General features: G+C 35.3%; 1 protein-coding gene across 2 annotated transcripts in view; it reads left to right on the top strand.

Moving 5' to 3' along the window:
• Positions 1 to 18,159, top strand: part of MYOF (myoferlin) — a 157,902-nt gene that overhangs the window by 16,430 nt on the left and 123,313 nt on the right. For both annotated transcript variants that reach the window (XM_074233352.1, XM_074233353.1), the window contains exons 2-3: positions 7,056 to 7,111; positions 10,385 to 10,476. In XM_074233352.1, coding sequence (XP_074089453.1) covers positions 7,056 to 7,111; positions 10,385 to 10,476 — 148 coding nt within the window. The remainder of the gene's footprint in view (positions 1 to 7,055; positions 7,112 to 10,384; positions 10,477 to 18,159) is intronic.

An 18,159-nucleotide genomic window follows, 5' to 3' on the forward strand; every position in this document is an offset into this window, starting at 1 on the left:
TAGAGGGATAGAAATAGAAGTCAAATTGGAAGTAATTGAGAATGAAATGAGAGGCAGCAAGTAAGAATATGTTTTTCTAGAAGCAATTTACCGCCTTATAAATTTCACTACGAGAACACTGGTTAAGTGATTTTCCCCAACTAGTATGGTTTAGAGAAGATATTTGAGACCATTCTGTGTCCATTAAACTATGCTGTCTTTTATAATATAGGGAATGTATATGTATGCATATATAATATGTAGGTTATATGGATTAATCCATTTATCTATATAAATAGATAAATCTTTGTATCTATATAATAATCTAATCTATATCTACATCTACATATATACACATAACTCAGGGTAGAATATTATTACAGTAAGCCTATAAACCTATTTTTTTTCTCATTTCATATTTTTCCTTTTTCATTCCTGTTCTCTTAGTCCCTGGTCTGGTCTTAATTTCCATCCTTAACTGTCTAATCCACAGTTTATTCATTCAACTATATATACTTCCATTTCTGAATCTACTCGTACTATTAAAATATCGCCAATCCCCAAACCTTACAGTCAGTTTTTGTACTCTTACTCATGAGTTGATGAATGTTGCTAGTAGAAATCACACAAGAGTGAACTGAAGGGTACCACCACATATCTTGCTAACTCCATTTGAGCCTTTCCTGCTACGTGATGACCCTTTACAGATTCCCTATTTGATTATGTTCCTAGCAACTATTCCAACTTCTCTTCTTAAGTCCCTGTTTTTGAGATCATCTAATGCAAAATGCCTCTTCTACACCTCAAAATCTTTCTACATCTTTACCTGTCTTCTCTTCCTTTCTCCCATCTTTGATGAAATTATAGCATTTCTCAGTGCCATGAATTTTAGTGGACATTTAGTTCAATCCCCTCATTTTATGAATGAGGAAACTGAATTTCTCTTCTTTGGAGTCTGTAAATTCACAATATCTAGTTTTGTTTGTTTTGTGGCCACACTCTTTCTTATGCTGTTGTAGTCCATGCATCTATCATTTCTGAGGTTCTGCTGACTTCATTCTTCATTAATTCATATAAGTCTTTCCATGTTTCTCTGCATTCACCATACTCTTGTTTCTTATGGCATTGCATTACATTAACTATGGCACTCCCTTACATTAACATGTCACAATGTCTTTATCCATTAACCAACCAATGGGTATCTATTTTATTTCCAGTTCTTTGCTATCACAAAAAGTACTACTACTACAAATATTTTATTGTACCATAGTACATAGCAAATCTTTCTTTTTGTCATTCTCCTCATTGGGTATTTGCATAATAGTGAAATCTCAGGGTCAAAGGATATGAGCATTTTAGCTGCTTTATTTGTATGATTCCAAACTACTTTAATTAATTATATCTCCACCAATTATAACTCTATCAGTAGTGTATAACCAATACATTCATTTTGTTCACTTATACATTCATTCATGTTTATGATATAGTCTCCAATTTTCTACAAAATCTTTCTCTGACTAGATCTCCTCTCTGTTCACTGACCCAAAGTACATTAAAAAATAACAGTCTGGAAGAATTTCCTAAAAGGTGTTGGATTTGGAATTGGCAAACCTGGTTTCCTATCCTTGCTTCTGTGCCCACTTTTGTGGGTAAAATGCTTAATTTCTTGTTATCTCAGATGTAAAACAATAATAATAATGCTTCTACTACCTGTCTCAGAGGATTATTGTGAGAAAAAAATGCTTTGTAAATGGTAAAGCCCTACAAAAATGTGAATTGTTATCATTGTCAACTCCTCTGCTGACGTGTGGTTGATGCCAGGCCTCAAGTTTTCTTTCAATGTTTCGTTGTGATATAAGAGTAACTCTGGTTCCTTAGGAGATTGTCAGTGAAGGTTTAAGCTTGGTGACCAAGTAGCATGTCTATCCTCCAAGAACAGGACTACCTAAATCCAGGGAAACCTAGATGAACAGCTGGATTATGAAAATTTAAGTAGCAATGATATTTGAAGAGTGATGGCCAGGTGGTGCAGTGAATAGAATGCTAGGCCTGGAGTCAGGAAGACTCATCTTCCTGAGTTCAAATCTGAATTCAAATGCTTACTAACTCTGTAACCCTGGAAAAGTTACTTAATGCTTTTTGTCTTACCCCCATCAAAATGAGCTGGAGAAGGAAATGCTAAACTTCTCCAGAATTTTTGCCAAGAAAACCTCAAATGGGGTCAAGAAAAGTTGGATGCAACTGAAATGATTAAACAAAAGGATATTTGAAGACCATATAGAGGGGTGGTGATTTGTACCATAGTACAGGAGGGAATCATTGATTCTTCAAGTACTGAAGTCTAAGTGTTACAGTGAGGTTTCAATATATTCAATCCATCTTTCACAGATGAAGAAACAGGCACAGAGAAATTAAATAATATGTTCTAAATTACCCAGTTTGTTAGACAGGAGTCAAAGGCTAGAAGTTAACTTCCTAATTTGTAGCCTTATGCCTCTGGAAGAGATGATGCTTGTTCTGATCCTGAGCATGATCTAAAATTGAGAAATCAGAAATTATGGAAGTCTATGGATCTTGGACATCAACAGTACCTAATGGGATCATTTTAGCTCTTGAAGCAGTAGGTTAAAGAGAGTAATATTTTCTGCCAAAGATAGTTTCCATGAAATACTATTTTTTTTGGGGGGGGGGGTTAACATAAGGCATCTCTTAAGGTCAGCAAGACTCCAAGCGATAGGGAAGTAATGTGGTAAATTAGCTCTGCTCCACCTCTTGATGTTCCAGTTTATCAGTGCTATCAATTACAGTTTTTAAAAAAAAAAAAAAGTCCAAACAGTCCCATGTTGTATTTCACTAGCTGCTCAGCCAACATTCTCTTCCTGAACTTGTTTGGCAACATCACCCTTTTGGGATCAAAAACAACTGTTTATGCCAACTTGTTCTGAATTTCTCAGAGAGCTTCTGGAGATTAGAAAGCATTGTTTATTTTTTTCCTTTTGGAACCAAAAGGGCAACATGTTTCCTAGGGTCCAGATGAGAGAAGGCTTCCTTCAATCCTTTTCCTGCAGTCACTCCTGGGCTGGTAACTATGAAAAATTGTATCCTTGCACAGCTCCCTACCAAATATGGAAGAACTCATGAGGAGTAGACTCAGATCCCATAGCAGGGATGAAATGGAACTAGTGGGTCAAGGGGGACATATTATCTCACCCTTTGCGCTTTCCCTGGTTCATCAAGGGCAACCCAGTCCAAGGACCTATAGCCTGAGAGCTGTATGACATCTTTGTAGAGCCAGAGGAACAATTTTCCACCTCTTCTTCAATGAATAGAGTGCCTTCTGCAAAGTTATGGATAGCTATTTACAAGGTTGTTAAATTTTCATCTGAGCATTTACATCTACGAAATGGGCAAACATTGCAAATAAAGTCTTGATTTGTCTTGTTGATTTTATCTAGATGTAAGAAAATGATGGAGAAAAATATCAATAATGTAGATTAAACTTTAATTAAAATTTAATTTAAAAAAGTTTTTTAAAAGTTTTTTAGGTAATTATTAAGTGACTGAGGTCACATTTGAACTCAGGTCCTCCTGATTCCAGAGCTGATGCTCTATACACTGTGCCACCTAGCTACCCCATAACTCATATTTCTATAACATTCATAGGTTTATATGGTGCTTTCATCATAGCAGTGTTGTAACACTGGGAATATTTATCCCAGTTTTAATAGAGCTGGAAACTGAAGTGATTTTCTGAAGAATACATCGAAGGTAAATCTCAGAACTAGAATTTGGACCCAGATTTCCCAGCTGTCCAAAACTCTTTCCTTGGTATCATAATTTGAGTGCATGAGGACCTCAGTATCAGAGTTATCCCTTCTCATAAGCCTGTTTCAACATGACTCAGCAAATAAAATACATTTACATTTTTCTGCTTTAACATATTTTGTTGGCCATCTGTAGGCAGATCTTTAGATTGTTAAGAATTCATGAATTTGCCTAGCCTCCTCAATAGTAGTTAGGCACATCTTCTCCTAGATAACCTGCAGAGATAAGGAATGGTTTAGTTAAACAACTATGCCTGGAAGATTGGCATGATCATATTTTTTAAGATTTGGGAAAGATGCTGATTGGTGAGGGATTGGCCCTGCCAGTCAATTCCATTGTAACCCTTATAGGAAAGAAAGAATAGTATTGGGTAAGATAATTCAGAAAATAGGGAATGCTCTAAGGAAAACAGCATGTTTCAGTCCTGAATATGCTCTAAGTTTGAATCACTATTTTCTGTGTAGAAAATATTTCATTCCTTTCCATAGAAAGAAAATCATCTTAATAAAATTGGTGTGAGGACTAAAAGAGAGAGCTTCCTGTAATTTAATCTGATGTTTGTAGTCTGTAACTTATGACCCTTTAAAGAAAACATAAGTGGAATTGAATAGCTGAGTAATAGAAATATGTGACCCTACAACCGCTGATAAGAAAATAACTCTCAAACATTTTTCTTGGCTTAATTTATTTGTGAGGCTAGACTTCCAATGAAAATATAATTTATATCCTTCTAATTAAAAATCAAAATAATCAAGGCTAACCTTCTTAGGGTGGGATTGAGGTGGCTTTCTCCTGGCCAGGAAGCCTGCCTTAGCCCCTAAGAATCAACTGGGAGCCAGCCAGAGAAGTACTAAGGAGAAGCAACAGGAAAGTTCATTTTTCCCAGTTTCCAACAGTGTGCAAAGTGAATAGCCCTACCAATTCAACAGTTGTCTCTAACTTTTTTTGACTCTCTTACTCACACTTCTCCCTTTTGCCTCGACACAGTTTGATGATGATGATATTCATTGGGTTGGAGTATTCTTTATTTATTAGATTCAATGAAATTGTGAACTACTCACATCAGATTATATAAAATCTGACTCCAGGGTCATTTAACAGAAGCTCAAGTTCTAATTTCATCCTTAGCCAAGATTCTTCATCCAGAAACAACTTGTTTAACTAAGTTGTAACAAGCAAGTTCATCTGGTGGTTGGTCTTCTGTGAACATTTATTCCCAGCTCCAGTAAGTAGGTACTGAACTTGTTCATCTGGGCTCAAAATACTGCCACTTTTTTAAACCTCTATTTTATTACATCAGTCCTTGCATTGTTTCTTCCCTCCTCCCATGTCCAAATCCTCGACTGAATTCTTGTTGTTGATTAGTGAATGGATTTGAATCTTACCTCTGGCACTCACTACCAATATCATCTTGTGCAAGTCATTCAACTTCCTTAAGTCTCAGTCCCCTCATCTGTAAAACTGAGGTAGAAGAGAAAAGTAGTTCAAATTTGAGAGAGAATAGTCAGCTTTTAGAAATAGTGGTAACACTGTCTGTGACCAAACACTCCATAAGGATGTGTTCAGTTCTTTATTGGAATCTCTGAGAATACTTTTTGAGCTAATGGAAAGTCATTTAACCCAGTCAGAGAAATGCTAAAACAAACCTTCCTCTCCTTTGTTGACATAGTTTTGTTCACTTATCTCAAGAGTTAAATTTTTTCTATTATTATCAGATATACAGATATAGAGGTTTCTTTTGAGTTTTGAAGTTTGGTAAGGGAGGGCAGCAGTCAATATGAACATACCAGGGTAAGTTCTAGAAAAGTCCCTACCTAGTCAAAAGAATATTAGGATTCTATAGGACATACAGCAGGCTTAAGCTCAGAAAATAAACAATACACTTTGGGGTCATATTGAACCTTAGAAAAGGATGTTAGTTTTGAATGTTCAGTTTTAAAGCAAGTGGAAAAGTTAATACTTAGCAAAGTCTAGGTAATGAGTCATAGATTTGTTATGTTAAGCCCATGGAAGAATGCAAATGGATAGACAGAGCGATATGATTAGGCTTAAAGCTTATCTTTGTATTAGAAAAAAATGGAAGTGAGACTTTCATATAACACTAAAACAAAGGAATTTCGAGTTAGGATTTATTTAGTAATCTCTAAAATATGAAAAGGGCAATTTCATCACAGGCTTAAGAATGAAGAAAAGACTATGTAGAGATTTTTGCAGTTGCAAGTAAAAGTTGAATAAACACTTGTTGGGGTTGGTATAGAAGGGATTCCTATTTGGATTTGGTGGGGGGAGTCCTTTCCAAGTCAGGCATTCCATGAATTTGTGTAAACAAGGGACCTATAGGATCCAAGTGAGGCACTTCTGAGTCACCAGCTTCTGATAGTTTTGCAGTATATGGCTACATTTGAATTGAAGTGGAGACTATTTCCTATTGGGAGTCCATAGAATTGGATTCTCATTCAAATTCCTTATTAAAAAGCTGTATGACATTATTCAAATTGCATCCATCACCTCTTGGGGCTTCTCTTTGTCCAGCTATAAAAAAGAGGACTGAATGAGATGATATTTCCAGGTTCAATGACATACTGTGATCTGTTCAAAATCAATTAATATATACTACTGATACAATGGAAAAGGGGAAAAAGTGAGCCATCTTGTTTTCACTTGAAGGGGAAATTCATAAATATGCTACAAAAAGGAACTTGTGTCTTTGATGAAATTGTAGTTCTTGAAACTACATTCTTGAAACCTCATTCTTGAAAAGGATCAATGACATCACAAAGATGATGTCTTGACTTGTAGGTGAATTGGATGAAGTGGACTAGGAAAGAAGGGAATCCAAGCAGGCTTTCCTCCCTTTAGTTTCTTCTGGAAAATCCTCATCACTTTGTATCAGTGAAAACAGATTGGAATTGTGGAGCATACATGTGTTTGCATGTGTGACTCTCCATCATATCAGTCAGCCAATGAGCATTTATGAAGTGCCTACTTTGACTAGGTACTGTGTTATTCACTGGGGAGATATAAATAAAAGCATAGTACAGTACTTGCTTCTGGGAAATCCCACCTCCTTTAGCAATACATAGATGACAGGAACAACCTATTTGGACTCAATCAAGTAATCAATCAAGCATTCTCAGTAATAGCTGATTAATGTATTTCATTAATTGAGGATGGGTTAATGCATTTATGTATCTATTTATTTTAATGGTTGCTAAATAAATTTCTTAATTATTTAATTTTTTAATTTGCAGATGAGAAGAAGAAAACAAAGAAAATTGATAATGAACTCAACCCTATCTGGAACGAGGTAACTTTTTAGCTTAAACGTTGTTTAAATATATTTGGCAACTAATTCTTCCTCCTGTTGGTCAGAAACTTGTCATGGAAATGGAGAATCTGTACCATCCCCCCCACTTCCTTGCAGAGGGAGTAGAGCAATTCTCTAGTACTTGCCTCACGTGGCTCCCCAGATGCCCTCTGAGTAGGGGAATCAAGACCCTAAGGGTCTTGGACACTAAGGCTTCTCTATACACTTCTTAGAAGCTAGTGTCTTGTGTAAGCTTCTTCAGGTGCATGCTTTTCTGTTTAAAACATAGGAAGGATTTGGTTGGAAGGAAGAATCAGGGGTTCTTTCCTTTGTAGGGCTTCCTGTGGTAATAATAATAATATTAATTTATATATTGTTTTAAGATTTGTAAAGTATTCTCTTTTTATCCTCACTGAAACTCTTGGAGGTAGACACAATTATTATTCTAATATTTACAATTGGAAAACAAAACCAGACAGAGGTTTCATTGCTATTGTTTGAGACTACATATGAACGCAACTCTTTTTAACTTCCGGTACAGTGTCCTATCTGGGATACTACTTAGCTGCCTACATAGATGGAAAAGGAGAATCAGACTCATTGATATGGATATGGATAACCTAATGGAGACTAATGTTAGTTTTGCAGAAGATATAACTAATTGATTGATTAAAGTCTTGGTTAACATTTCAATTGCCAGTTCTTTCATTTGGATTAGACTAAGCTATAAGTAGCTTTCTAAAATTAACAAAGTTCATTTCTTGGTCTGCATGGGGAGATGATTTGTCCTTCAGATGCTGACATTTTACTCCAGAGTATAACTGCCATCCCTATGCCTTACCTAATGATCTTCACTAATTCCATACCACAGTAGAATTTTTTTCTGCTCTACTGCTAGTATTCCATTTTAGTCATAGCATCCCTTTCTCTAAGCCTTGTCCCTAAATTTCCATGGGAGCTTTATCCAGACACTGTGAGGGATGGACCACCCCCTTTCTCAGCTGTACTCATAGTTAGACATGATCATGTCCCTTTCCCTCAACTAAATTGACCCTCGATTCAATAATTCCTATTGTGTTATAGCTCTATTGACCACCTGATGTACTTTTAAAGATATAGAGGATTTGATAAAACTTTAATAACAGGATTTTAGAAGATTCCTTCCCTATAGAGTAGTTGAATAAAATCCACTAAGGACATTGGCAATGTGACCCTGGGTAAGTTACCTAACCTCTCTCACAATGCTCCAAGAAACTCTCTAAGACACCCTAAGTTATAAGTTAGGAGTTGTTGACCTGTATTTGTGGAGAAACTTTTCATATCTGAGAACAAAATCAAAGTTCAGATCCACTCCTCTACTTCTCATCCTCTACACCTCCAAAATGGGTATAGGCTATTGAAAAGTAGTTTGGAGTAGCAGAAAGAACACTGGATTTGCAGTAAATGGATCTGGATTTGAATTCTGACTCTGTCATTTTAAGTCTGCATGATCTTGTGCAAATCCCTTAACTCTCAGGTCCTCTGTGTTCTCCCATGTAAAACCAAACTAAACCAAACTGGACTAGATGGCCTAGAAGATCCTTTCCAGCTCTAAATCTTTGAGTATTTACAGAATTGGGCTCGGTGTACTGACTAATCTTTCTCCACTTTTACCAACTTGTTTTTGAGGTGATATAGTAGAATGGAAAAACTGAATATGAATTCAGAGGACTGAATCAAAGTTTTGTGAGACCTTTCACCTTTCTGAACCTCAGTTTCTTTGTAAAATGAGGTATTTGGACAACATGATCTTTAAGGTCATTTCTAGTTGTAAGTTTGCGAACCTATAAAAAATGGAAAGATATCCTTTGATAAAAACAATAAGGAAGTGATTTTATTATTTTAAACTTATTTATATATGTGCTTAAACCTGCCCTCTATAGATTTATATCCAGCTTAAGAGAATCTGAAAACCTCTTCACTTTCTCCAGGAAGGAAAAACAATCCCCAAATAATCATAAAAACATTTTAAATAGTAACAGTTGCCAGTTTTAAAACTAGTAGCATGTGAGTTCATTGTTCTGGGTTAGGAAAATTTAATATTAGTATTACTATTTATCATTTTGAAAATATGTTGATACTGTATTTTATTTTTAATAATTCTGTATAAGTAAATGTCCAAATCTGGTCAGAGCTCACCTGGCCATTTGCAGACTGATCTTGCAATGGACAGAATTTCTGTGTATATACATACCTGTTCATTCTGTATCTTGTACATATTGTGGAACTATATTGCAATTAGTTACTAAAACAAATGTATCTTTAATGAACACATTTAGCGAGTGATCTTCAAATTTCAGTATTATAATTGAGATTCTTTAGATAGGAAAAAAAGTAAAATTTTTTCTTCCAACATTCTGATTCGTGAATGAACTAGAAGAACTATTTCCCATCCACTCAGTTCATAATTTGATTCCTCATCATGATGTGAAGGCGAACCCTGGATTCATTGAAGGTCATAAGATTCTAGCAAGCTATCTAATAGGTGGCCAGATTTTCAGAGGCTTTTTGCTAGATTGGTTTGAAGTCAATGAATTTGTTGGCCACAGCAACTCTAAAAGTTTGCTGAATAATTCTTGGTAGGGTTATGATTTAGAGGCAGATTACTTGGCAATGGGTGAGAGTCTTCTAAATGCTTTGGGGTATTATTATTTTGACATTGTATATCTCAGTTATTGAAAGAGACTAAGGATCATCTAACTCTTTAAAGCATGCTTTTCTCCTAAAAACTTCAATAAATGATTATTCACTGTCTGTTGTAAGAATTTCAACAATGGGAATTTACTATCCCCAAGCAACTTTTGAATAGCTCTAAGATTATTTGGAAGTTTTTCCTTATACTGAGTCAAAATCTGCCCTCCCCCCACCTCCATTTTTACATTAATTAGTTCTAGTTCTAATTCTTGGAGGTCACACAGAATTATCTTATCCATTTTCCAAATCAAAAATCTATAAATAGCTCAAGATCCTATTTATATTTCCCTAAGTCTTCTTTAATGTCCTCTAACTTGAGTATGGAATGATAGATCATGTAAATTGTCAATTTGCTTATGTTTAAAGTCTCTTCAAGAAAACAAACAAAAATCACTATATTTAGAATTCAATCACTTCTGTGTCATACTTTGGTAAGAATTTTATCACTAGTGAAAATAGTTAAATGATTTGTTATATTGCTACAGTTAATTTTCCTTGTCTCTTAAAATAATCTAATTTGAAAAACTTTTCTATGCACAGATATTTGAATTTGACTTAAAGGGTATACCATTGGACTTTTCATCTACTCTTGACATCATTGTGAAAGATTTTGAAACAATTGGACAAAACAAGTAGGTTGCTTTTCTGTTGTTTTATTTGTGCTATCATCATGTTTTTATAAAAGGAATGCATTTTTACATTAAGTAGTAAAAATTTTAAATTTAAAAAAATTAATTTGATTGAAATTTAGATGAAATGAGTAAATGGACACATCTTAGGAGTGGGAATAAAGATTATAGATATTCCATGGGCAGATGATTATCAGACAGGAATCCAATACCACCAGTTCAGGAACCTGAGAAAGAATCAGCCATCTAGCCCACTACTTAAGATTAAGTTTATTAGCCACTGTTCATAGAAAGCAGGACTAATAGTGTGGTGATAGAACGGATAAATTAGACCTAGGATTTCACTGATATAGGAAATTCCTTGGTGAATGAACTACTTAATAGATGTTGGCATTTTCTTTGCAATTTACAGTCTTAGAGAATAGCCTAGAACACTGAGAGATCAAGGGTTACCTAGCCAGTATGGATCAGAAGTGGGCCTTGAACCTACGTCTTCCAGATTTGGAGGCCTGCTCTCTGTCCATTTCCCATACTATCTGAAGAATGAAAATGAATAACTTTTCTTGGGTTTTTTCCTTATAAAATACCAAAGTAACTAGTCAATTCAGTTAATTATTAAGTAGGTATAAATAGACTTTCTTTCCTTTGCATTCCCTTATCTTCCTTTCTATCTGCATTTCCCTTGTATTAACTAATCTTCTCCTATAGATCCAATTATCACCTCTAGGATCATGATCCAGGCATAATTTATTTCCATATTTCCAGTTCCTAGATATATACACTTAGATATTCCATTTATATCTCAAATTCATCATATCCCAATTGGAATCATTATCTTCTTTCCTAATCCCACATTTCCTCTAAACTTCCCTATATCTGTTGTTTATACCAATTACCAGTTAATTTAAATTCACAATCTCAGATTATCCTAGATTGATCACTCTTTCTCATTATTTCCCCTACATCCAGTCAGATCAAACCAGTACAGTTTGTATAGCATCTCTCATGTCAGTTCATAGCTCTCCATTCTGACACAACCCCAGTTCAGGCCATCATAGTCTCTTACCTAGACTATTATGGTAATCTCTTAATTGGTCTCCTTGTTTCAAGTCTCTTTCTTGACCATAAAATGACATTTTCTACACAACAGTCAATTTAATCTTACAAAGAGATAGATCTAGCCATATCATCACTCTGTTTAAAAGTTATTGGTAGTTCCCTATTGCTTTCAGGGAAAATACATACTCTTATTGTTGGAAGGGTTGTGGGAAATCTGGGACACTAGTACATTGTTGGTGGAGCCGTGAACTCCTCTAACCTTTCTGGAGAGAAATTTGGAACTACGCCCAAAGGGCAACAAAAATGTGCATACCCTTTGATCCAGCAATTATCACTACTGGGTCTATACCCTGAAGAGATGGAGAAAAAGGGTAAAAACATCACTTATACAAAAATATTCATAGCAGCCTTGTTTGTGGTGGGAAAGAATTGGAAATCAAGTAAATATACTTCAACTGGGGAATGGTTTAGCAAACTGTGATATATGTATGTCATGGAACACTGTTGTTCTATTAAGAAATCAGAAGGGATGGGAATTCAGGGAAGCCTGGAGAGATTTGCATGAACTGATTCTGAGTGAGATGAGCAGAACCAGAAAACACTGTACATCCTAACAGCAACATGGGGGAGATGATCAACCTTGATGGACTTGCTCATACCATCTGTGCAACAATCAGGGACAATTCTGGGCTGTCTGCAATGAAGAATACCATCTGAATCCAGAGAAAGAACTGTGGAGTTTGAACAAAGACCAAGGACTGTTACCTTTAATTTAGAAAAAAAACTGATATCTTATTGTCTGATCTTGCTATCTCTTATACTTTATGTTTCTTCCTTAAGGATATGATTTCTCTCTCATCACATTCAATTTGGATCAATGTATACCATGGAAACAATGTAAAGACTAGCAAATTGCCTTCTTTGGGAGGTGGGAGGGAGGGAAGTAAGATTAGGGGAAAAATTGTAAAACTCAAAATAAATAAAATCTTTAAAAAAATAAAATTGACACTTTGAACTTTAAAAAAAAAAAAAGAAAATACATACTCTTTCCCCTGGTATTTAGAGTCCTCTACCCTAGTATTTAGGGTCTTCCACAATCTTGGTCCAATTTACTGTCTATTTTTTAAAATCAGTTTTACTTTATTTTAAATTCTGAATTCTTTCACTCCCTCTCCCCTTCACCCAATGAAAAAGCAAAAAGTAAAAATAAAACCTGTTAAAAAAACATATATAGTCAGGAAAAAAAATATCCTGCTTTAGCCATGAAAAAAAAATTGCACTCTGAATCCATCACCTCTCCATCTGGAGTTGGATAGCACATTTCATCATGAGTCCTCTTTCTATCTTTTATTTTAAATTACTCCCCCTTACACAGTCTGCCTCCTATATAAACTATACTTATAGCTGTTCCCCAAAGATGACATTCTACCTCAGGGCTAGGCTGGCAAATGTTTAACAAATGGAAAGTTAAATTTGCATTATTAACAGTTCATTCTCATTTTCTTAAGTCTAGACAATGGACAAAACAAGAAACCAAGTCCTGATTTATTGCATCTGCCCATTTCGGAAGTGCAAATTCTCACACTGAAAATTTAAGAAATGACCAGGGTCCCTGTTGCATTCCTTACTTTTCTGGATTAAAATAAACAATTTTATGATGAAAAATGGTAAAAACACCACTTGTACAAAAATATTCATAGCAGCCCTGTTTGTGGTGGCAAAGAATTATAAATTAAATAAATGTCCTTCAATTGGAGAATGGCTTAGCAAACTGTGGTACATGTATGTCATGGAACACTATTGTTCTATTAGAAACCAGGAGGAATGGGAATTCAGGGAAGGCTGGAGGGATTTGCATGAACTGATGCTGAGTGAGATGAGCAGAACCAGAAAAACATTGTACACCCTAACAGCTACATGGGGGCAATGATCAACCTTGATGGACTGCATCAGTGCAATAGTCAGGGACAATTTGGAGCTGTCTGCAATGGAGGATGCCATCTGTATCCAGAGAAACAACTGCAGAGTTTGAACAAAGACCAAGGACTATTACCTTAAATTTAGGAAAAAACTGATAGCTTATTGTCTGATCCTGCTATCTCTTATACTTTATGTTTCTTCCTTAAGGATATGATTTCTCTCTCATCACACTCGATTCGGATCAATGTATACCGTGGAAACAATGTAAAGACTAGCAAATTGCCTTCTGTAGGGGGAGGGAAGTAAGATTAGGGGAAAATTGTAGAACTCAAAATAAATAAAATCTTTAATAAAGAAGAAAAAATAATAAACCATCTTACCTACGTAGAAAGCATGCTTTCTTCTCTAATCCTTTCAGAGTCCTTATCTTCATTCAAGTTTAGAATTGGCATTTTAATTGGAGCACTAAGAACACCAGGCCTGGAGTCAGGAAGAACTGAGTTCAAATTTGACCTCAAACACTTGACATTTGTTAGCAGTATGACCTTGGGCAAGTTACTTAACCTTAATTGCCTCATCCTCCCCCTCCCCCAAAGACTTAGGGTTCTGGTCTCTGGTCCTCCATGAAGCTTTTCCTGATTCTCCCTCCCCCCCCCCCAGTTCTTAGTGTTCCTATTTCCTCCAAATATTTACTGACAAACACAGGTGTTGTATGTTAATCAAATACAGGCTTCACCAGTCCCAGGAAAGTTCTGTTTTTAATTTGTATCTGTAGCACCTAGCATAGTTCCTGAAGTATAGAAAGCTCTCAATTAATGTCTGTTCAGTTAATTAATGATTTAATTAAGAGTAGTTTGGCAGTCAGTGGATGAATTTTTCAGACACAACAATACATGAATATCATCTTTTAAGCCCAGAGGGATTGTGACTGCACGAATGAAGAGGGTACCATCACTGATGAAAGTGATGTGGATCAGGAGAGGGAGTAACAGAGGGCCAATTGTATCTTTTGAGAGCTTAAAGTAAGTTTTCCTTGTTTGGACTTTGTAAGAGCAAAAAAATGTACTTAATGAGGTTTCTGAGAGAGAGAGAGAGAGAGAGAGAGAGAGAGAGAGAGAGAGAGAGAGAGAGAGAGAGTTTGGAACTCAAAACTTTAAATAAAAATATTAAAAATTTGGAAAAAAGAATTATGCAAATAAATGTCATAGGTCAAGAGTGAAAGTGTGGAATATGGGAATAAATAAGCTGCTTTGAGAAGGAAAAGCAGGAAAGATCAGGTCAATAAAATCAAATATATTTTATTATTCTACTCATACAGTAGGGCAATGAATAAGTTAAAAAACCTAGCATCACCCTCTTATAATAAGGATTGAAATGTGATGTTTAGGAAGTGAACACAGAACTGCACTGGCCTTGCAGTTACCCAAATTCAAAGAGAATGAGTAACAGGGTCATCATTTCCTGATCCTTCCTGCTTTTCCTTCTCAAAGCAGCTTGTTTCTTCCTAAATTCCATACTTCCACCTTTAACTCTATGACATTTATTTTTGTAAATCTTTTTTTCCAAACTTTTAACATTTTAACATTTTTATTTAAAGTTTTGAGTTCTAAACTGCCTCTCTCTCTCTCTCTCTCTCTCTCTCTCTCTCCTGCCCCCACCCTGAGATGATAAGCAATCAGATATAGGTTATGCATGTGCAAGTATTTCAAAGTTTTCCATACTAATCATTTTGTACAAGAAGACTATAATAAAAGAAAAAATGAAAGAAAGTGAAAATAGCATGCTTCAGTTCATATTCAGTCAATATCAATTCTTTCTCTGAGTGGATAGCATGCTTCATCATTAGACTTTTGGAATTGTCTTAGATCACTGTATTTCTGAGAATAGTTAAGTCATTCACAGTTCTTCATGAAACAATGTTGCTATTACTATGACAATATTCTTCTAGTTCTGTTCACTTCATTATGTATCTTTTCACATAAATATTTCTAGATTTTTCTGAAATCATCCTGCTTGTCATTTCTTTTGGCATAATATTTATCATATCATTATAATGATATGCCATAATTTGTTTAACCATTCCTCAATTAATCAGCATCTCTTTGATTTCAAATTCTTAGCCACCCATTTGTATAAATTTTATCTCCAATTCTCTACTAAACATTGTTTCAGGAAGTCAGGTATTGTCTTATTCTTTATCTTTGTACTCATTGCCAGATAATGTCATTTTACAGAATAGTAGTATTCTATTACATTCATAAACCAGAATTTGTTCTGCCATTCCCCAGATGACAGGTATCCCCTCAATTTCCAATTCTTTGCCACAATAAAAAAGCTGCAATAAATATTTTTGTACATGAGGATCCTTTTTTCTTATTTGTGATGTCTTTAGGATACAGACCTAGTAGTGGTATTGCTGAATCAAAGGGTATGCACAGTTTTATAACTCTTTGGACATAGGAGAAAGCATGTATTTAAATAAATGTATGCAAAGTAATTTTTTTGAGGTAAGTATTAATGTGTGTATGGATGGGAGAAGAATCTGGGAAAGTTTCATTTAAGAGGCCTTTACAAACTAAACACAATGACATAATTAGGCAATTATCCGAATTACTCATTTTTAAAAATCCTGTGTGCAAAATAGATTATTTTTGAACAGAATTATCTGTTACTTTCTCTTTTTTAAAAAAAAAAACTTTACTTTCATAGTACTGTCTTGATTTTTTTAGAGAAAAGTATTCACTGAGTTAAGATTTTCCTCATCTATCATGTCCCTGGAGGCAAAACATTCCTTTAGCATTGGAAGGAATGCCCTATAGTGTTCTGGTTACTTGAAGATTATGGATTAAACTCTTAGCAAACAGTTGCTGTATTTGACATCTGCTGTGCCTGTAATTATAACTGAACAGACCCAACCCTGAGGGGGATGGGCAGGGGTGCTTGGTCACCGTCGTGTATAAAAGTATGTATGTATGTGTATATACATATATATATATATATATATATATATATATATGTATGAATACACACAGAAGTATGTTTGTATGTGTATGTTTTATATATGTGCATATTATATATATATATATATATATATATATATATATATATATATGGAGAGAGAGAGAGAGAGAAAGTTGTAATTGTTCACTTGTTCAGTTGTGTACAAATCTTCATGACCTGTTTTGGGGTTTTGTTGGCAAATAAACTGGTTTGGTTTGTCATTTCATTCTCCAGCTCATCTACAGATGAGGAAACTGAGACAAAGAAGGTTAAATGACTTGCCCAAAGTCACTCAGGTAGTAAGTGTCTGAGGCTGGAACTGACCTCAGGATTTTCAGACTTCAGGCCCAGCATTCTATCTATTGTATCACTTAGTTGCCACAGATTAGATAGATGATAGAGATAGAGATAGAGATAGAGATAGAGGTAGAGGTAGAGGTAGAGGTAGAGGTAGAGGTAGATAGATATAGATAGATATAGATATAAAGTATATAGGAAAAGGTTCCTGCCATAAGTAGTAGCTCTCACACTATCCATTCTGTAGCATGAGGTCAAATCCTATTTGTAGTTCTCCCTTCTTTGTTCCCATGACAATGACCATCCAGCCCAAAAAAGGGAGGGGTGTAATTAACTAGAAATGGATCATTTTTGCTGAAATGGTAGAATATAAGTACTCCCTCCCAAGAGCCATAGCAGTTTCCCCTTACTGACAAGCAAATATGCAAGGATACTTTTCCTCCCTCCTGTTTTAAGAAACTTATGCAAGGATGTGATATATGAGGCAAAATGAAGAATAATAGTAATGACAGCTACTGATGTTTTATGGAGGTTTAAAGCATTAGAAAAGTATATTAATGTTATTCTAAATGTATACTAGGCACTATTCTAGGTAAAATTATCTTGGATGTCCTTCTGCCCTTTATTTCCTGACACCCATGCTTGTTCTTTCTGGTGTCTTCCCTCTTTTCCAAACCTCTCTTTCATTTTGACCATCATAACCTCAGACTGTTATTCAGCTGATGAAAAGAACATTAGAGGTTATTTGGTCCAACTTCCTCTTTTCTATAGATGAGGGAAAAAAGGGGGGGGGAATTAATTTACTTCAGCTTAAATGTCAAATTAGTGACATAGCTATCATAGGGAACCAGGTCTCTTAATATTTATTCTAGTGTTTTAAAAATAAGGAAAGTGAGGATGAGGTGAGGGAAGCATTTGTTCTGAACAAATTGATCAGTTGAGTTTTCAGGGTCTACTTTTCTCCAAAGCAGATTCTTTTCTCCACTGCTCCTGAAACCTGCTTCCACCCTTATGTGATTCCTTTTCTTTATCTGTCTGGTCTATGTGTGTGTGTGTGTGTGTGTACACATACATATATATATATACACACATACATGCACACACATACACACACACATACATCTCAGATAGCTTATGCCTTCAACTCACTTTTACAATTAACTCTTAAACAGCTGAATGGGGTATTTCACTCTGCTGCTAGTTTCCCCAAGAGGGAGGTTAATGAGAGAGAGGAAGACAAGAAATTTCCTCCTTTTCCCCTTCTACAAAGTTCTCCTAACTCAGCACTACCTCCAACTTCCCAGAATTTAGCTATTAAAAGACCCTGAAAGATGGGCAAATTTTATTTATGGAAAGAAGCTGTCCTTTCTTGATATCTTCAAGGGACTTATTCCCACTTTATAAAAGTAC

Source organism: Macrotis lagotis, chromosome 4 (genome assembly GCF_037893015.1).
Source record: "Macrotis lagotis isolate mMagLag1 chromosome 4, bilby.v1.9.chrom.fasta, whole genome shotgun sequence".
Lineage (NCBI taxonomy): Eukaryota > Metazoa > Chordata > Mammalia > Peramelemorphia > Peramelidae > Macrotis > Macrotis lagotis.